Source organism: Bufo bufo, chromosome 10 (assembly GCF_905171765.1).
Source record: "Bufo bufo chromosome 10, aBufBuf1.1, whole genome shotgun sequence".
Taxonomy (NCBI): domain Eukaryota; kingdom Metazoa; phylum Chordata; class Amphibia; order Anura; family Bufonidae; genus Bufo; species Bufo bufo.
This window is the reverse complement of record NC_053398.1, coordinates 146,047,703-146,068,943: the sequence shown is the minus strand read 5'-3', so window position 1 is coordinate 146,068,943 and position 21,241 is coordinate 146,047,703. Positions and strand designations below refer to the sequence as shown.

The window sequence follows — 21,241 nt, the reverse complement described above, 5'->3', positions numbered from 1 at the left end:
CAGCATCGCGATGTGAGCAGTCGCCGCGCAGCAGAGGATCACCCCAGCAGCTGCCATCTTTATCGAGCCGACCGGCAGCTTGCAGACGCCTTGGCAGCCATTCTGTCAAATCTGGTTCTAGTTGCAGTATACTTCAGAGACGAGTGTACCAAAATCGCCCCTGCGAACAGTCACACCTAGGACGTTTTATGGGGCTCAGCACGGAAGCGCAGTCACCACTTACAACCATAGCAGGAAATTCCTTTAATCCGGCAGCGCAATGATGAGAGTCCTGTCTAGGCGCGGGGTGCCATCGAGTAAAGGAATTTGGGGACTAAGGCACTGAGCTGGTACAACATGGAAACATTCACATCTATCTCATATATACAGAGTAGTCCGCAGCGCAGTCCGCACAGTGATCGCACGCTTCTAGCGTTCATTCCAGTGTCGGGGACCTCAATAGATCGTAAGCTCCGGTGGCAAGATCCATAGTAAGCAAATAAATAAATGAGCCGGGTGCGGGCTTTGACGCTGTTCTGCCATATTTATACCCCCGGTCATGTGACTGTTCAGCCATGGCAGCCGAGAGCATAGATCTTGGAAATGTGTAACGGCTGCAAAAGTCTTTCCTTGTGGGGATGGGGAGACACGGGGTTAACTCCTCCTCCATGATGGCGGCTCCTGTCCAGTCAGACTGGGGCGCCCACTGGCAGAAGAGCTCTACAACGCTATCGTAACCAGTCCCTGACCATGGAGGATAGGGGGTCCCAGACGCTCTGTTGTCATGACGACACAATGGCGGCCGCCGTGGGTCCAGTGTTTATTACGTTTCTTCATCATGGAGCGAAATGTTCTCAGACTTTTGGCGGCGTGAACCGCCCCCATTACCACAATAACCAATCGGAGTGCACCGGCGGTTGTCATGGTAACAAGGTACCGTTCTGCTGAATGGGCGCTTTGTTTCCTCACCACTCGCAAGATCTCTGCTTACAGTCAGTGAATGAGAACACTGGTGTTCAGGAGACTCCATGTAGTTTAGATGTCGTCACGTCTTGTGGGCTTCTCGCCATGACGGCGGCGCCGCCAGGTGCAGTGTCAGCCATGATGTCACGCTGCAGATGAGCTTTTAACGGCGGCATAGAAATCCCTCCGTGAAAACGGTCCTAAATCGGCGCAGAAGAATCTCAGAACCGATCGGACCCCACGTTGCGGTGATCGGTACATGAGGGATGGCGGCTCAGCACGTTCCTCCGACCCCGGAATGAAGTGTCGGCATTCGGGTTAATACAGGTTAAGTGCTAATTCTCACTACTGGAGAGCCGCGTTCTAGGGCCCCGGGGCCGAGCACCGGCCAATAAATAACAGGGGGCAGAAGCGGTCTCCGGCTGTCGGTAGAAATGTATGGTCGACACAGGCTCCGCCCCCTCGTATCTGTACACAGGACACCCGCAGCGGGTGCTCACAGCTCGGTGACATGCATGGGGTAACTGGCCTGGTGCGGGGGAGGAATGTTCGTGCTGATGCGCCTGATGTGGCAGCCGTGGCACAGCAGGTGACCCTGCAGCGGGTAACAGCGGTGACCATCCTCATCGTTCAGCTGGAGGTGACAGTCCTGCGCAGGAGAGACGTGACAACCGTCAGACACGTAATAAACCGTGACACGAGGAATATAAAACACAATGTGAGCAGACCCTGTGCATGCACCCCCCCCCCCCCAATCCAGCTTCCTATTAGACCACTGTCAAGATCTCTGCTTGCCACTGACAGACTGAGAAACCATCTTGACCTAATACGTCAAAGGTTGAGGGTTTGTTACAGTGTATCAGAGTTGACAATCTGAACGCCCTGGACTTTACCTACACTGATACATTGTAACAGGTCTGTACAGGTTGAACCAGTATCTACAGAGGTCGGTACTGGCCCTTTAATGAGGCATGGATCAGTGTACGTGGTGTGCAGTAAGTGGCTCCTGGCTCCGCCCCCCAGTCGTGTATATATCAGACGTGGCGCGGGGACCTACCTCACAGTGATAGCACTCCACGTGGTAGTCTTTATCCATGGAAACCACTCGGATCGTTTCCTCCGAGCCCTGGAGAAGAAGGGAGAGACTGGGTGAACAGTGAGGATATATGGGCTGGTCTGTGTCCCAGTCCGGCCCCAAAAGCCACCTTGACCATGTCCTGCTCACACAGCTGAGGGTTTGTTACAATGTATCCAATCCTCTGTGCAGTAAACAGCCTGCCTCCAGACTGATACATTGTAACCAGTTATCAGGACGGGGAGATCTGTGCAGCACACGGGATCATCCAGACTGATACATTGTAACCAGTTACCAGGACGGGGAGATCTGTACGGCACACGGGATCATCCAGACTGATACATTGTAACCAGTTATCAGGACGGGGAGATCTGTGCGGCACACGGGATGGTCCAGACTGATACATTGTAACCAGTTACCAGGACGGGGAGATCTGTGCGGCACACGGGATCGTCCAGACTGATACATTGTAACCAGTTATCAGGACGGGGAGATCTGTGCGGCACACGGGATTGTCCAGACTGATACATTGTAACCAGTTATCAGGACGGGGAGATCTGTGCGGCACACGGGATCGTCCAGACTGATACATTGTAACCAGTTATCAGGACGGGGAGATCTGTGCGGCACACGGGATCGTCCAGACTGATACATTGTAACCAGTTACCAGGACGGGGAGATCTGTGCGGCACACGGGATCGTCCAGACTGATACATTGTAACCAGTTACCAGGACGGGGAGATCTGTGCGGCACACGGGATCGTCCAGACTGATACATTGTAACCAGTTACCAGGACGGGGAGATCTGTGCGGCACACGGGATGGTCCAGACTGATACATTGTAACCAGTTATCAGGACGGGGAGATCTGTGCGGCACACGGGATGGTCCAGACTGATACATTGTAACCAGTTATCAGGACGGGGAGATCTGTGCGGCACACGGGATGGTCCAGACTGATACATTGTAACCAGTTATCAGGGCGGGGAGATCTGTGCGGCACACGGGATCGTCCAGACTGATACATTGTAACCAGTTATCAGGACGGGGAGATCTGTGCGGCACACGGGATCGTCCAGACTGATACATTGTCAGGCCTCATTCACACCACTGGATTTTTGCTCTGCCTCTGATTCACATTTTTTATGGTTCAGACGCGACCCCTTTAATTTCTACAGGGGCCGCAAAAAATGCAGATAAGGGATGTCATTCATACACTGTCCGCGGATTACAGAACACGTCCTAATTCTTGTGCGCTTTGTGTACAATCTGAATTTTTATAATGGGCACCAAGGAAGGTGCAGGATGCACCCGGGCGGTATTCGTGCGGTTTGTGGATCGCAAAATACACATGCGTGAGGCTCAGAGTATTACAGCCTGAACGTTGTCACTGACAGCAAGTAGAGATCTTAGAAATAATTAAGGTAAATGTGTCCTTTATAATATGATGACGCATCGGGGTGCGGACATTACCTGCGCTGGGAGGATCGGCTGGCTGCACGAGGCACATTTAGGTGCAAAAACTCTGAAAGACAGAAATGATCCTTGCAATTCAGTCATGAGCAGGAAGAGCAGTATATACCGTATACACCACAGGGCGGAACTGCCTGTACTGAGGGGGGGGGGGTGAGCAGTATATACCGTATACACCACAGGGCGGAACTGCCTGTACTGGGGGGGGGGGGGGGGGGGGGGGGGGATGATGAGCAGTATATACCGTATACACCATAGGGCGGAACTGCCTGTACTGGGGGGGAGGGTGAGCAGTATATACCGTATACACCACAGGGAGGAACTGCCTGTACTGGGGGGGGAGGGTGAGCAGTATATACCGTATACACCACAGGGAGGAACTGCCTGTACTGGGGGGGAGAGTGAGCAGTATATACCGTATACACCATAGGGCGGAACTGCCTGTACTGGGGGGGAGGGTGAGCAGTATATACCGTATACACCACAGGGCGGAACTGCCTGTACTGGGGGGGAGGGTGAGCAGTATATACCGTATACACCACAGGGAGGAACTGCCTGTACTGGGGGGGAGGGTGAGCAGTATATACCGTATACACCACAGGGAGGAACTGCCTGTACTGGGGGGGGAGGGTGAGCAGTATATACCGTATACACCACAGGGAGGAACTGCCTGTACTGGGGGGGAGGGTGAGCAGTATATACCGTATACACCACAGGGAGGAACTGCCTGTACTGGGGGGGAGGGGGTGAGCAGTATATACCGTATACACCACAGGGAGGAACTGCCTGTACTGGGGGGGAGAGCAGTATATACCGTATACACCACAGGGCGGAACTGCCTGTACTGAGGGGGAGGGGGTGAGCAGTATATACCGTATACACCACAGGGTGGAACTGCCTGTACTGAGGGGGGATGAGCAGTATATACCGTATACACCACAGGGTGGAACTGCCTGTACTGAGGGGGGGGAACAGCAGTATATACCGTATACACCACAGGGCGGAACTGCCTGTACTGGGGGGGAGGGTGAAGCAGTGTATACCGTATACACCACAGAGAGGAACTGCCTGTACTGGGGGGGGGGGGGAGATAACCAGTATATACCGTATACACCACAGGGTGGCTGTACGGAGGGGGGGGGGCAGGTATCACCACTCCTCCACCCCCCACGGTCCTTACGTGTGATAATCCTTTACACAGTAGATGTTGTTCTCCACGTCCACGGTGAAGGGGACGCCGTCCAGACACTCGTTGCAGACGACGCAGCGGAAGCAGCCGGGATGGTACGACTTCCCTAGAGCTTGTAAAATCTGAGAACACACAGAAACGGAGATCAGCAGCGGCGGCAGCGCTGTAATTACTGCAATGACAACTACATGGCGCGCGGCGAACGTTGTCATTAGTAAAACATTAAGTGGCGGCGATGCAGCAGAGACCTGGGGGCGGCTCCAGACACCAGCGGGTAGGTCGGCAGATCTCTCCAGCGGAATGTGAAGGCTAAATCCATACAAGTCCACACAAATATCCCGAATAGTTCACATGTGCCGCAGCCGACCTCATGCACACAACGTGTCAGGTCATGTATCCTTGGCGTGTGCGAGATGAGAAATCTCTGCTGCGGGCGATGAGATCACCCTGAGATATGGGTGCGGGGGCTCTCGTTTCCCGTACTCACCATCTCCATTATGAGATGTCCGCACACAAAGCACTTGTCCGCCGTCTGCTGGAAACCGGAATACTGTAACGAGAAGAGAAGAGGGCGGAGATCAGCGGCGCCCATCCTGATGCCACTGACATTAGATAGCGGGACGACTCCTTCCCGTCCGTGGTCGCTCAGCCCCGTTCAGGAGGGGCCGCAAAACCTTCCCTTTAATTACTGCAATAACCCTCTGCAAGTTTCTGTTTACTCCCTGAGCCAATACCTCTGCTTGCTGTCAGTAAATGGAGCTAAAAACCTCATCCTGACCCAATGCTTATGCCTCCCGCAGCTGAGGTTTTGTCCTTTAATCTGGACAGACTGGCGATCCGGCGCAGATGCTGAGGAGGTTCAGGACCAGACTCCGCCCACACCGGGGTGAAACTACAACGCCCAGAATGTTACCTTCACTTCTATAGGAGTTCTGAGAAGAGCCGAGCAGGTGTACATGTTGGGAGTTGTCAGGGGCGGATGATGGGCGCTGGGAGACGCGGCCATCTGTCCGATGTGATAAGCTGCCCCTCCCCTGGTGTTAATCTTCTGATATAAATTATAACCCCCCCCCTACGGTGGCCATAGATGTCCAATAACCCCATACAATGCACAACTCCCAGCATCTATGCCCTGCTACGGGGCCCCCAGGAGTCCTGGATGTGACTTTTCTTCCTCTATAACCCGCGATGAGTCAGACGGCAGGAAGAAATAACACGTTATAATAATACACGCGTCCTGAGAACAAAAGGCTCATTATACAAACCACATCCCCCCCCAGTCACTGGAGTCCGGTGCGATGACGTCATCCTGAGTGATCAGCCGCCATCATCTGGTGATGTCATCACATGGGACTCCAGCAAGAGGTGAAGATCCGGACCATGGGAAACAGCAGAGAAGCACAACCCCCCCCCCCCCCCATTATAACAGGAGAGCAGCGTCAGCAGAACTTACCAGAAAATCTTCTTCACAATAAACTTTCCCATTGACGTTGTAAAACGCTTTCCCGCGTAATCGCCTCCCTGCCGGAAAACAAGACAAGATTATAAAGGTGCCCCCTCCCCCGGATATTATAGATACGAGACCCATCACTCTTATAGAAGGTGCCCCCTCCCCCGGATATTATAGGTGCGAGACCCATCACTCTTATAGAAGGTGCCCCCTCCCCCGGATATTATAGGTGCCAGACCCATCACTCTTATAGAAGGTGCCCCCTCCCCCGGATATTATAGGTGCCAGACCCACTACTCTTATAGAAGGTGCCCCCTCCCCCGGATATTATAGGTGCCAGACCCACCACTCTTATAGAAGGTGCCCCCTCCCCCGGATATTATAGGTGCCAGACCCACTACTCTTATAGAAGGTGCCCCCTCCCCCGGATATTATAGGTGCCAGACCCACTACTCTTATAGAAGGTGCCCCCTCCCCCGGATATTATAGGTGCCAGACCCATCACTCTTATAGAAGGTGCCCCCTCCCCCGGATATTATAGGTGCCAGACCCATCACTCTTATAGAAGGTGCCCCCTCCCCCGGATATTATAGGTGCCAGACCCATCACTCTTATAGAAGGTGCCCCCTCCCCCGGATATTATAGGTGCCAGACCCATCACTCTTATAGAAGGTGCCCCCTCCACCGGATATTATAGGTGCCAGACCCATCACTCTTATAGAAGGTGCCCCCTCCCCCGGATATTATAGGTGCCAGACCCATCACTCTTATAGAAGGTGCCCCCTCCCCCGGATATTATAGGTGCCAGACCCATCACTCTTATAGAAGGTGCCCCCTCCCCCGGATATTATAGGTGCCAGACCCACTACTCTTATAGAAGGTGCCCCCTCCCCCGGATATTATAGGTGCCAGACCCACTACTCTTATAGAAGGTGCCCCCTCCACCGGATATTATAGGTGCCAGACCCATCACTCTTATAGAAGGTGCCCCCTCCACCGGATATTATAGGTGCCAGACCCATCACTCTTATAGAAGGTGCCCCCTCCCCCGGATATTATTATAGATACAGTAAAATTCCAATAATCTGGCATCATGGCCGCCTAACACTAAAGAAAACAAAACAAAACATGCGCAATTGTGCACTGCGCCCCCAGTAACATGAGCTGCGCACTGCTAAGTCGGATCTCCCTGGCCGCAGGGGCACACAGAGTTAATCCGGCGCTGCCTCCTGGTATATTAGTCGCTGTGTGACGTGGAGCAGTCACTCTCTCTCCTCGGGATGAATGAAGCCATTATACTGCGCAGCGAGCAACCGTCACGGTCGGACTCTTCACAAGGGAAATCTGGGCGACTCCTGCCCAGACCCAATTATACCCACATCACCCCACAGGGGGCGCCTAAGTCACGTGACCTAAAAGACAAGGTGACGGGTGCTCAATGACAGCATCTCCACACTTACTGTGCAGGTCTACTGCCCCCTGTTATCAGCCATTACAGGGGAGAGGATGACTGTAGGACAGGAGAATACAGTCTATTGCCCCCTGTTATCAGCCATTTCAGGGGAGAAGATGACTATAGGACAGGAGAATACAGTCTATTGCCCCCTGTTATCAGCCATTACAGGGGAGAGGATGACTGTAGGACAGGAGAATACAGTCTATTGCCCCCTGTTATCAGCCATTTCAGGGGAGAGGATGACTGTAGGACAGGAGAATACAGTCTATTGCCTCCTGTTATCAGCCATTTCAGGGGAGAGGATGACTGTAGGACAGGAGAATACAGTCTATTGCTCCCTGTTATCAGCCATTTCAGGGGAGAGGATGACTGTAAGACAGGAGAATACAGTCTATTGCCCCCTGTTATCAGCCATTTCAGGAGAGAGGATGACTGTAGGACAGGAGAATACAGTCTATTGCTCCCTGTTATCAGCCATTTCAGGGGAGAGGATGACTGTAAGACAGGAGAATACAGTCTATTGCCCCCTGTTATCAGCCATTTCAGGGGAGAGGATGACTGTAGGACAGGAGAATACAGTCTATTGCCCCCTGTTATCAGCCATTTCAGGGGAGAGGGTGACTGTAGGACAGGAGAATACAGTCTATTGCCCCCTGTTATCAGCCATTACAGGGGAGAGGATGACTGTAGGACAGGAGAATACAGTCTATTGCCCCCCGTTATCAGCCATTTCAGGGGAGAGGATGACTGTAGGACAGGAGAATACAGTCTATTGCCCCCCGTTATCAGCCATTACAGGGGAGAGGATGACTGTAGGACAGGAGAATACAGTCTATTGCCCTCTGTTATCAGCCATTTCAGAGGAGAGGATGACTGTAGGACAGGAGAATACAATCTATTGCCCCCTGTTATCAGCCATTTCAGGGGAGAGGATGACTGTAGGACAGGAGAATACAGTCTATTGCTCCCTGTTATCAGCCATTTCAGAGGAGAGGATGACTGTAGGACAGGAGAATACAGTCTATTGCCCCTGTTATCAGCCATTTCAGGGGAGAGGATGACTGTAGGACAGGAGAATACAGTCTATTGCTCCCTGTTATCAGCCATTTCAGGGGAGAGGATGACTGTAGGACAGGAGAATACAGTCTATTGCCCCCTGTTATCAGCCATTTCAGGGGAGAGGATGACTGTAGGACAGGAGAATACAAACTATTGCTCCCTGTTATCAGCCATTACAGGGGAGAGGATGACTGTAGGACAGGAGAATACAGTCTATTGCCCCTGTTATCAGCCATTTCAGGGGAGAGGATGACTGTAGGACCGGAGAATACAATCTATTGCCCCCTGTTATCAGCCATTTCAGGGGAGAGGATGACTGTAGGACAGGAGAATACAGTCTATTGCCCCTGTTATCAGCCATTTCAGGGGAGAGGATGACTGTAGGACAGAAGAATACAGTCTATTCCCCCCTGTTATCAGCCATTTCAGGGGAGAGGATGACTGTAGGACAGGAGAATACAGTCTATTGCTCCTGTTATCAGCCATTTCAGAGGAGAGGATGACTGTAGGACAGGAGAATACAGTCTATTGCTCCTGTTATCAGCCATTTCAGAGGAGAGGATGACTGTAGGACAGGAGAATACAGTCTATTGCCCCCTGTTATCAGCCATTTCAGGGGAGAGGATGACTGTAGGACAGGAGAATACAGACTATTGCTCCCTGTTATCAGCCATTTCAGGGGAGAGGATGACTGTAGGGCAGGAGAATACAGTCTATTGCCCCCTGTTATCAGCCATTTCAGGGGGGAGGATGACTGTAGGACAGGAGAATACAGTCTATTGCCCCCATGTTATCAGCCATTACAGGGGAGAGGACGACTGTAGGACAGGAGAATACAATCTATTGCCCCCTGTTATCAGCCATTTCAGAGGAGAGGATGACTGTAGGACAGGAGAATACAGTCTATTGCCGCCTGTTATCAGCCATTTCAGAGGAGAGGATGACTGTAGGACAGGAGAATACAGTCTATTGCCCCCTGTTATCAGCCATTTCAGGGGAGAGGATGACTGTAGGACAGGAGAATACAGTCTATTGCTCCCTGTTATCAGCCATTTCATGGGAGAGGATGACTGTAGGACAGGAGAATACAGTCTATTGCCCCCTGTTATCAGCCATTTCAGGGGAGAGGATGACTGTAGGACAGGAGAATACAATCTATTGCCCCCTGTTATCAGCCATTTCAGGGGAGAGGATGACTGTAGGACAGGAGAATACAGACTATTGCTCCCTGTTATCAGCCATTTCAGGGAGAGGATGACTGTAGGACAGGAGAATACAGTCTATTGCCCCCTGTTATCAGCCATTTCAGGGGAGAGGATGACTGTAGGACAGGAGAATACAGTCTATTGCTCCCTGTTATCAGCCATTTCAGAGGAGAGGATGACTGTAGGACAGGAGAATACAGTCTATTGCTCCCTGTTATCAGCCATTTCAGGGGAGAGGATGACTGTAGGACAGGAGAATACAGTCTATTGCTCCCTGTTATCAGCCATTTCAGAGGAGAGGATGACTGTAGGACAGGAGAATACAGTCTATTGCCCCCTGTTATCAGACATTTCAGGGGAGAGGATGACTGTAGGACAGGAGAATACAGTCTATTGCCCCCTGTTATCAGACATTTCAGGGGAGAGGATGACTGTAGGACAGGAGAATACAATCTATTGCCCCCTGTTATCAGACATTTCAGGGGGGAGGATGACTGTAGGACAGGAGAATACAATCTATTGCTCCCTGTTATCAGCCATTTCAGGGGAGAGGATGACTGTAGGACAGGAGAATACATGTTCTCTTCTGGTGCAGTCTCGCTTCTTGATTTTCCGCTCTTAAAAGCACCAACAAAAATAAAGCAAAAAAAAAATGACAAAAACTGAGAGGATGGGAGACGTTGTCTGCTACAAATAACAGGGCCGAGTCCGCTGGGTGTAATTATTCTGTCAGCGGGAAGGACGATGCGGTAACATCGCAAATCAGGATAGTGCAGATCACCGGCTGAGCGATGACCACGCAGCCGGCCGCCACGTTCTCCGCGCAGCACAGAATCCACCGCGCGGACAGTTATGGGGTCGGTCTGGGATAGAAACGCCTCCCGTGGGACTAAAAATGCCAGCACGCCCCACGGGAGACACTGTGACCCCAGGGACACGCGTTCCTCTCTGGCAAACCTCACGTTTCACCCTTTGACTCTGGAGTTTACACAATATCCGGTCCCACAGCGGCAGAAATAGCAGCACCCCCTCCCCCGGGCTCCATGTTTCCTGCCAAGCGACAGAGGCATCCCACATAATGACCTGGGGGCAAACAAAACGCATCTGCCATGTAGCCCCGCCACGTCGCCTCTGGTCACGTACTGACCCCTTACAGCGGCAGGACAGGGCGCTCACGGGGAAGAGATACCCCAACATACAGACTGCACCCCAGAATAAATAAAACATTCTGCAACTCCCTAATAAACAAGAGGTTTCCATTCACTGACAGCAGGTAGAGATCCTGAGACGGTCAAGGAATTATGCCTCATTGACACGTCAGTGTTTGGTCAGTGATTTCCATCAGTGATTCTGAGACAAAACCAGGATCGGCGCTAACTACAGAACAGGAGCCGACCTTTCCCTTAGGCCTCATGTCCGAGCGGACACCGAGCGGACACCGAGGTGTGGATGAGGCTTTAGGAAGCTGCAGAACTTCTCGTCTCCCCGGTACTTACCGCACGAGCAGCAGGTGAAGCAGTTGGTGTGGAACAGGTTGCCCATGGCTTGGCAGGCCTGGCTCGCCCCGTACACCCCCTTCCCACATTTGATGCAAATACCTGAGGAAAAAAGATAAAATCATCAGTAACGAGAAACATCCGCGGGCCGGGAACAAACATGGCCGACAAGTGGGGGAAGGGGTAACAACCGCTGCACATCTGCACGCTCAGGACAATAATTCTATATAACTGCACACACAACGTCACATCTCTCCACTTCTTCACCATATGAGGAGGTATACTCCAGTCACAACCAGAGCTGCAGTCACCATATTGCTGTCATGTTTTGTCTTACACTCCAGTCACAGCCAGAGCTGCTGTCACATTATGTTTTACTCTCCAGTCACACCCAGAGCTGCAGTCACACATCTGCTGGTTTCCTGGCGAGGATGAAAGCTGCACGCTTACAGCTGAGGCATCAGGTGACATGACTGATAGACTGCAGCTCTGGATGCAACTGGAGAAAACAAGTCAATAAGGGTCTGAAGACGCAGTGACCGGTCACCTAGATTCCCTGCGATATCCGGACTGGTGCAGCCGCCATTACTGACCCAGACATCCACCTGACGACACAGGCCCAGCGCAGGCGACGCGAGATCGTGCATCATGTGACCGCGCATCAGCCGTCATGGTCGCCCGCTCAGACGTCACTCCAACAAGAGGTCAGCCACAAAGCGCGCAGCTTCCTATAAATTACGTATGAAGCCCCCCCCCCCTACCAATACGCGCCAGTAACCAAATCCTCAGCCCGGCAAAACCGGTCACCGCCATAAATAATGACGTCACGGCAAAGACGATCTGTATTTGCTTGTCTTGGAATGTGATTATGGAAAAATGTGGGCGGTGGGGCGAGCGGGTTTGGGAAAATATTTTTGCAAACTAACCATTAACCCTTTCATCCTATGTGCTGGTACAAGGCAGGGCTGGTCCTAACATCTGCCGCCATGTTATGGTGTGTGGCCCTTTAAGAAGGAGGGAGAGGTTTCAGGGGGTCAGGCGTTTCCCACTATATGAACCGTCTCCCTCATCGAAGGTTAATTGTCTTAAAGGGGAACTCCACCAAAACCAGGACGATCGCAGGGAGGCCGCAGTGACCAGCAGAGGAACTCATTAGCGAGTGTTCAGTATGGCTGCAGCGCCTCCGCAGGAAGACGACGTATCACATGGAGCTCGCACAATATGGTGGACAAACAAACATGACCGCGATGACAATACCCGAAAATACCGGACGCATTCTGTCGCCGCGCCATGTGAACTAGTCTGAGGCTTTTCTCCCTCGCCATAGTCTGGCAGCAATGAAGAGGTTAATCCGGGGCGGTCGGGGGATAATGAACGCTTGTTGGTGATCTCTGCGCGCGCTGGAATGTCTGCAGTGACTTGGCAGGAAACAGTCGCCGAATGTACGCAGCACAGTCACCGAGTGTTCCTGCGAACGCGAGACCATCGCTCAGCGCTGCGTCAGCTCCACGGCTTCCTGTATCCGCAGAGCACCCCCCGACATAGGATGTGAGCGACCATCTGCAGGGCATCCCCTCCCCCCCCACATAGGCTGTGAGCGACCATCTGCAGGGCATCCCCTCCCCCCCCACATAGGCTGTGAGCGACCATCTGCAGAGCGTCCCATCCCGGGATGTGAGCGACCATCTGCAGAGCGTCCCATCCCGGGATGTGAGCGACCATCTGCAGAGCGTCCCATCCCGGGATGTGAGCGACCATCTGCAGAGCGTCCCATCCCGGGATGTGAGCGACCATCTGCAGAGCGTCCCATCCCGGGATGTGAGCGACCATCTGCAGAGCGTCCCATCCCGGGATGTGAGCGACCATCTGCAGAGCGTCCCATCCCGGGATGTGAGCGACCATCTGCAGAGCGTCCCATCCCGGGATGTGAGCGACCATCTGCAGAGCGTCCCCCCACACACGACGTAAGTGACGATCTGCTGTGTTCCCAAGCCATGAGCGACCATCTGCAGAGCATCCCCCCCCCCCAGACACGAGCGTCCCCCCCAGACATAGTGAAACCAAAGGGTTTGTTACAATGTATCCAGTGATCTTTTTGAGATGAACATCCTGCACTCCAGACTGATACATTGTAACAAACTATCAGGACCAGAGAGAAAGGTGTACTGCTGTGTGTTCACTTCACTGAACTGATACATTGTAACAAACCTTCAGCTGTGAGAAGGACAGAGATGATGGTTTAACACCCTCTGAATAGCAGAGCAGAGTAATGGGCCTCGGTCCCAGCACCCCAAAATACTGGAGCCCCCCACAGTCCCGGAAGGAGGTCGCTCAGCCCTGCTCTCTGTTATCAGCCACTCGGGGGCACCTTGCGGGGGTCGGGGGGCCGCCATACGTTCAGGGTTTCGATGCAGATGGGTTCCTTGTCCTTTCTGGTCTTATGATCCATTCAGAAAACGTGACTGTGCGGACGCACCCTTAGCGCTGTCCCCAAACGCAAAGGGAAAATGACCACCCGGACCCCCTCCGAGTCCCAGCATGGGGGGAGGGGCAGAAGCAACAACACAGACATGAAGCATCAGACGGGGGGGGGGGGGGGGGGGGGGGGGGGGGGGGGGCGAGCGGCTTCAAAGAGAGACAAGTCCCGGCCTGACACAAGGTGCGCTCGGTGCGTCGTGTTTACTCGCCGAGGAATCCGCCTCGTGACTGCAGAGCCGATCCGCCCAGCCACCGGGGGGCGCCGCGCAGGTAACCCAATGCCAGGGTCACTTCTGTCCCACCCAACATGGGGCTGGGATCCCCTTTTCTGCTTCACCCCAGTTTTGCAGAGCTGTAAGAGCATGCTGGGAGTTGTAGTTTTACAACATGGCAGGCTAACGGACACAGCGCCGAAGATCGTACAGGCGACGTCCCCAGCCCCTCCCCCACACTCCCAGCATCCGCTCAAATGATGAGGCTACGAATTCCTGGACCTCGTGTCAGCACGGCAGGTGCCTGCGAAGAGATTGCCGGCACGTACAGATTGCGCCACATTTGCTGATGCCGCAGTGAGTCATGCAGGCGAGTTCGGACCCGGCGCCAATCCCTGTACGATGGAGGTCCGCAGCGCTCTGCTACACCTGGTGCATTCCTCACTATTCTCAACATCTCTCCTTGCTGTCAGTGAATGGGAACACTGCTTACATCCAAACACTGGAAACCCTAATTATTCACACAGCTGAGGGTTTGTTACATTGCATCCTGTATAGGAAATCCTTTACATGTCAAAGGGTAGCTCAAATCACTCTGGACAGTTTGTTACAATGTATCATTCCAGAATGTTTACTTCCAGAGGACACTAGTGTAACAAACCCTCAGCTGTGAGAAGCATTAGGTCCGGACGTAGGGTCTCTGGAAATAAACAAGAATGTCTTAATTCTGTGACAACAAGCAGAGATCTTGCAAACAGACAGGAACAGTCTATCTAAAGAGGCAGCACCCATGACCAGTGACTCGCGTAGATGTCACACCTGCAGCCGGGGGTCATCTGCCCACATGGAGGGAGGGCTAGACGCACTCGAATCCCGCGGCTGAGCCGTGCAGGGGTTAATGCGCTGGACATGGCGGCTGGAATGCACTCGCTGAGGTTTTTGCTGGAATCTTTGTGTTTGCCTCCAGCCCAGCTGAACTGCTCTTTGTACAGAGAGCGCTCGACCCCCCCCCCCCCCCCCCCACTGTAGCCCGAGCTGCCCTGTGACCCCAAACTGTGGCCCAGGAATTCCAGAAACACCAAACCAGATGTCCCCAAAACCAGCAGAACCCTTAATGCCCCCATCATAGCTCCCCCCTACTGATACTGTAATCAAGAGCCTACGCTCTACAGGAGAGAGAGAGAGGACCCCACTGACCATAAGAGCTTACACTCTACAGGAGAGAGGACCCCACTGACCATAAGAGCTTACACTCTACAGAAGAGAGAGAGGACCTCACTGACCATAAGAGCTTACACTCTACAGGAGAGAGAGGACCCCGCTGACCATAAGAGCTTACACTCTACAGGAGAGAGAGGACCCCGCTGACCATAAGAGCTTACACTCTACAGGAGAGAGAGGACCCCGCTGACCATAAGAGCTTACACTCTACAGGAGAGAGAGGACCCCGCTGACCATAAGAGCTTACACTCTACAGGAGAGAGAGGACCCCGCTGACCATAAGAGCTTACACTCTACAGAAGAGAGAGAGGACCTCGCTGACCATAAGAGCTTACACTCTACAGAAGAGAGAGAGGACCCCGCTGACCATAAGAGCTTACACTCTACAGGAGAGAGAGGACCCCGCTGACCATAAGAGCTTACACTCTACAGAAGAGAGAGGCTGCTGACCATAAGAGCTTACACTCTACAGGAGAGAGAGGACCCCGCTGACCATAAGAGCTTACACTCTACAGGAGAGAGAGGACCCCGCTGACCATAAGAGCTTACACTCTACAGGAGAGAGAGGACCCCGCTGACCATAAGAGCTTACACTCTACAGGAGAGAGAGGACCCCGCTGACCATAAGAGCTTACACTCTACAGAAGAGAGAGGACCCCGCTGACCATAAGAGCTTACACTCTACAGGAGAGAGGACCTCGCTGACCATAAGAGCTTACACTCTACAGGAGAGAGAGCACCCCGCTGACCATAAGAGCTTACACTCTACAGAAGAGAGAGAGGACCTCGCTGACCATAAGAGCTTACACTCTACAGAAGAGAGAGAGGACCCCGCTGACCATAAGAGCTTACACTCTACAGAAGAGAGAGAGGACCCCGCTGACCATAAGAGCTTACACTCTACAGAAGAGAGAGAGGACCCCGCTGACCATAAGAGCTTACACTCTACAGGAGAGAGAGGACCCCGCTGACCATAAGAGCTTACACTCTACAGGAGAGAGAGAGGACCCCGCTGACCATAAGAGCTTACACTCTACAGGAGAGAGAGGACCCCGCTGACCATAAGAGCTTACACTCTACAGGAGAGAGAGAGGACCCCGCTGACCATAAGAGCTTACACTCTACAGGAGAGAGAGGACCCCGCTGACCATAAGAGCTTACACTCTACAGAAGAGAGAGAGAGAGAGAGAGAGAGAGAGAGAGAGAGAGAGAGAGAGAGAGAGAGAGAGAGAGAGAGAGAGAGAGAGAGAGAGAGAGAGAGAGAGAGAGAACCCCGCCAACCATAAGAGCTTACACTCTACAGGAAAGAGAGGGGACCCCACTGACCATAAGAGCTTACAGGAGAGAGGACCCCGCTTACTCCGTCCCTGCAAATCAGACCAACCATGGAGATGTAAGAAAAGATTATACGTCTGAGATCAGCGGCGGCTCAAGCCGACTGACAGCTCCTTCTCTCCATCACTGAAGGATTACACACTGGGAAACACCACGACTCCCACAGTGCGATCCCTGAGGAACAGTCACCCCAACAAGAGGCACCATCCTGGGGGGCAGAGGTTCAGCAGACCCCCACAGATGACCACCAATTCCTCACCTAGGACCGTCACCACTGAAGAGGATTCTGGTAACATCCTGGGTCTCCTGTTTCAAGATGGCGGAAAGATGGGGGGGGGTCAAAAACATCAAAGTGTAACCTTCTGGCAGGTCAGAACCAGGAGGTCCAGTCCACAGCAGATCCATCACTTCATCGCACTGCAGCACATCAGCTCTGCTACATCATTCCTCAGGACACAGACCAGGCTGCACAGAATAGAGCGTTAGCTCCTATGGTCAGGACAATAAGATACAGAACAACCCCAGTCTGACCCTCCATGGGGGAGGGGGTGCTTATACTAATGCAACACCATTAAAAGCTTACAGTAAACACCGCAGATGAGCAACGGACAATGATTTAATACCCGGTTCCCACCGTCCCTCCATTGCCCTGGTTCCCACCAGACGCTCCGTGCCTCCATCGCTCCCGCTTCCCACTGTCCCTCCTGGTCCCTCCATCGCTCCCCACCGGACGCTCCGTGCCTCCATCGCTCCCCACCGGACGCTCCGTCCCTCCATCGCTCCCCACCGGACGCTCCGTCCCTCCATCGCTCCCCACCGGACGCTCCGTCCCTCCATCGCTCCCCACCGGACGCTCCGTCCCTCCATCGCTCCCCACCGGACGCTCCGTCCCTCCATCGCTCCCCACCGGACGCTCCGTCCCTCCATCGCTCCCCACCGGACGCTCCGTCCCTCCATCGCTCCCCACCGGACGCTCCGTCCCTCCATCGCTCCCCACCGGACGCTCCGTCCCTCCATCGCTCCCCACCGGACGCTCCGTCCCTCCATCGCTCCCCACCGGACGCTCCGTCCCTCCATCGCTCCCCACCGGACGCTCCGTCCCTCCATCGCTCCCCACCGGACGCTCCGTCCCTCCATCGCTCCCCACCGGACGCTCCGTCCCTCCATCGCTCCCCACCGGACGCTCCGTCCCTCCATCGCTCCCCACCGGACGCTCCGTCCCTCCATCGCTCCCCACCGGACGCTCCGTCCCTCCATCGCTCCCCACCGGACGCTCCGTCCCTCCATCGCTCCCCACCGGACGCTCCGTCCCTCCATCGCTCCCCACCGGACGCTCCGTCCCTCCATCGCTCCCCACCGGACGCTCCGTCCCTCCATCGCTCCCCACCGGACGCTCCGTCCCTCCATCGCTCCCCACCGGACGCTCCGTCCCTCCATCGCTCCCCACCGGACGCTCCGTCCCTCCATCGCTCCCCACCGGACGCTCCGTCCCTCCATCGCTCCCCACCGGACGCTCCGTCCCTCCATCGCTCCCCACCGGACGCTCCGTCCCTCCATCGCTCCCCACCGGACGCTCCGTCCCTCCATCGCTCCCCACCGGACGCTCCGTCCCTCCATCGCTCCCCACCGGACGCTCCGTCCCTCCATCGCTCCCCACCGGACGCTCCGTCCCTCCGGGTTCCCCACCGGACGCTCCGTCCCTCCGGGTTCCCCACCGGACGCTCCGTCCCTCCATCGCCCCGGTCCCCACCGGACGCTCCGTCCCTCCATCGCCCCGGTCCCCCCCCGGACGCTCCGTCCCTCCATCGCCCCGGTCCCCCCCCCGGACGCTCCGTCCCTCCATCGCCCCGGTCCCCCCCCCCCGGACGCTCCGTCCCTCCATCGCCCCGGACGCTCCGTCCACCCCTGGCCCTTATCCCCTAGACACCCGTCCCTCCGTCACCCTGGTCCCCGGACTCCCTCCCTCCAGTCCCGGACTCTTACCGAAGTACTCCTTCTTCATGTGCATCTCCAGCTCCTTCTCCAGCTCCAGGGTCAGCGCCTCCAGCCTCCTCTCCGCCTGGCTGGGGCCGCTCTCCTTGGACGGGGTCACCTGGTAGGGCAGCTTGAAGCGGTGCAGGGTGGCGGAGCCCTTGGCGGAGCTGTAGCCGTAGGTGGCGGGCCCGGGCTCGGCCGTGTGCGGGTCGTGTCTGGGGGGAGACTGTGCGAGCAGCTTGTAGTGGCCGACCTCCCCGACTTCCTGCGGCAGGGCCTCTTCCTGCAGCCCCGGCCCCAGCATGGAGGAGCGGGGGGAGGGCCCGGGCACGTCGGGGTAAGCCCCCATGGACCCGCGGGAGCTCCGGGAGCTGCGGGAACTGTGGCTGGAGATGCTGGAGCGGGGGCTGACCAGGGTGGCGGCGCGGCCGTCCTGCAGGCACAGGCTGGAGCGGGGCCCGCCGTCCGCCGCCTCGGGGTTGCCGGGGGAGTAGCTGGAGCGCGGGCTGACGTGCCGCTGGTCGTAGCCCATGCTGATGCCGCTGGTGCGGTTGCTGCTCGGCTTGGAGCCGCAGTCGTTCAGGCTGGCCCGCGGGCTCGAATGCTTGCTGGTGTCGCTGGCCGTGCTGGCGTAGCTGGAGCGGGGGCTCAGCGCCTCGTACTGGGCCAGGCTGGAGCGGGGGCTCGGCACCACCAGGCTGGAGCGGGGGCTCGAGAACTTGCCGAGCTCCGGGCAGGGGGGCGCCGTGCTGGACCGGGGGCTGCCGCTCCCCCCGGGGTACATGCCCGGCCGCCCCGAATAGCAGGGCAGCGCCACCTCCGCCTCCTGGCGGCTCAGGGGCCCCGGCTGCGCGGGGTACGTCTTGTAGGGGTCGGCGGGGCAGTGCGGCAGGTAGTGCAGGAGGCCTCCGCTGCTGCTGCCGCCGTTCAGCCTCCGGGGCCGGCTCTCCTCCAGGCACAGCTCCTCCATCAGCCGGCCCACGTCCTCCTCCATGTACTGCTCCATGCTGCTGCGGGGGCCCCCGGCGGAGCGGACACTGCTGCGGCTGCTGGCAGAGAGGGAAGCTTCATCCCAGCCCAGGCGGCGCGGTTCGGGGCTCCGGGGGCGGCTGGGGCCCCGCCAGGCTGAGAAGGAAGCAGGGGAGCGGGCGGACTCTTTTACTGCAGCCGCCGCGGCTTCACTTCTGTGTTTTCTGCTCCTCGACAGGAATGTGCGGAGGGAGACGGCGGTGCTGGGGCCGCGAGGAATGTGCTGCGGCCGCACAATGCCCGGCGGGATCACTGCGCCTGTGCGAGAGCAAAGTGCGGCCCCCAACCTGCTGTGCCCCGAAATAACGCTGTGTGACCCCAATATAGTACTGTGCCCCCCAATATAATACTGTGCCCCAATATAACGCTGTGTTGCCCCAATATAACACTGTGACCCCCAATATAACGCTGTGTGACCCCAATATAATACTGGGCACCCCAATATAACGCTGTGTGACCCCAATATAGTACTGTGCCCCAATATAATACTGTGACCCCCAATATAACGCTGTGTGACCCCCAATATAATACTGTGACACCCAATATATCGCTGTGTGACCCCAATATAATACTGTGCCCCAATATAACGCTGTGTGACCCCAATATAATACTGTGCCCCCAATATAATGCTGTGTGACCCCAATATAACACTGTGTGACCCCAATATAATACTGTGCCCCCAATATAATGCTGTGTGACCCCAATATAGTACTGTGCCCCCCAATATAATACTGTGCCCCAATATAACGCTGTGTGACCCCAATATAATACTGACCCCCAATATAACGCTGTGTGACCCCAATATAATACTGTGCCCCAATATAATACTGTGCCCCCCAATATAACGCTGAGTGACCCCAATATAATACTGTGCCCCCCAATATAATACTGTGCCCCCCAATATAATACTGTGCCCCAATATAACGCTGTGTGACCCCAATATAATACTGTGCCCCAATATAAGGCTGTGTGACCCCAATATAATACTGTGACCCTTAATATAACGCTGTGTGACCCCAATATAATACTGTGCCCCAATATAACGCTGTGTGACCCCCAATATAATACTGTGCCCCCCAATATAATGTTGTGTGACCCCAATATAATACTGTTCCCCCAATATAACGCTGTGTGACCCCAATATAATACTGTGTGACCCCAATATAATACTGTGACCCCAATTTAATACTGTGCCCCCAATATAACGGTGTGTGACCCCAATTTAATACTGTGCCCCCAATATAACGCTGTGTGACCCCAATATAATACTGTGCCCCCCAATATAACGTGGTGTGACCCCAATATAATACTGTGCCCCCCAATATAACGCTGTGTGACCCCAATTTAATACTGTGCCCCCAATATAATGCTGTGTGACCCCAATATAATACTGTGCCCCCCAATATAATGTGTGATCCCAAAATAATACTGTGCCCCCAATATAACGCTGTGTGACCCCAATATAATACTGTGCCCCCCAATACAATGTTGTGTAACCCCAATATAATACTGTGCCCCCCAATATAACTCTGTGACCCCAATTTAATACTGTGCCCCAATATAATGCTGTGTGACCCCAATATAATACTGTGCCCCCCAATATAACGCTGTGTGACCCCAATATAATACTGTGCCCCCCAATATAACG

General features: G+C 54.8%; 1 protein-coding gene across 1 annotated transcript; it reads right to left on the bottom strand.

The window, feature by feature from the left end:
• Positions 1-702: 702 nt before the first annotated feature.
• On the bottom strand, positions 703-19,806 carry LOC120981080 (WT1 interacting protein). Its single transcript, XM_040410561.1, has 8 exons — positions 18,574-19,806; positions 11,345-11,446; positions 6,132-6,199; positions 5,166-5,228; positions 4,670-4,800; positions 3,490-3,541; positions 2,000-2,068; positions 703-1,591 (listed from the first exon to the last, which is right to left on the bottom strand). Exons 1-8 carry the CDS (start codon positions 19,568-19,570, stop codon positions 1,439-1,441), a joined length of 1,635 nt encoding a protein of 544 aa, XP_040266495.1. The 5' UTR covers positions 19,571-19,806; the 3' UTR covers positions 703-1,438.
• Between the last annotated feature and the right edge of the window lie 1,435 nt (positions 19,807-21,241).

Coding starts and splice junctions, on each gene's coding strand:
- LOC120981080 (XM_040410561.1), bottom strand. CDS start 19,570: ATGGAGCAGTACATGGAGGAGGACGTGGGCCGGCTGATGGAGGAGCTG. Junction 6,200..11,344: donor CTTCACCTGCTGCTCGTGCG/GTAAGTACCGGG, acceptor GTTTTCCGGCAG/GGAGGCGATTACGCGGGAAA. Junction 5,229..6,131: donor ATTGTGAAGAAGATTTTCTG/GTAAGTTCTGCT, acceptor TTCTCGTTACAG/TATTCCGGTTTCCAGCAGAC.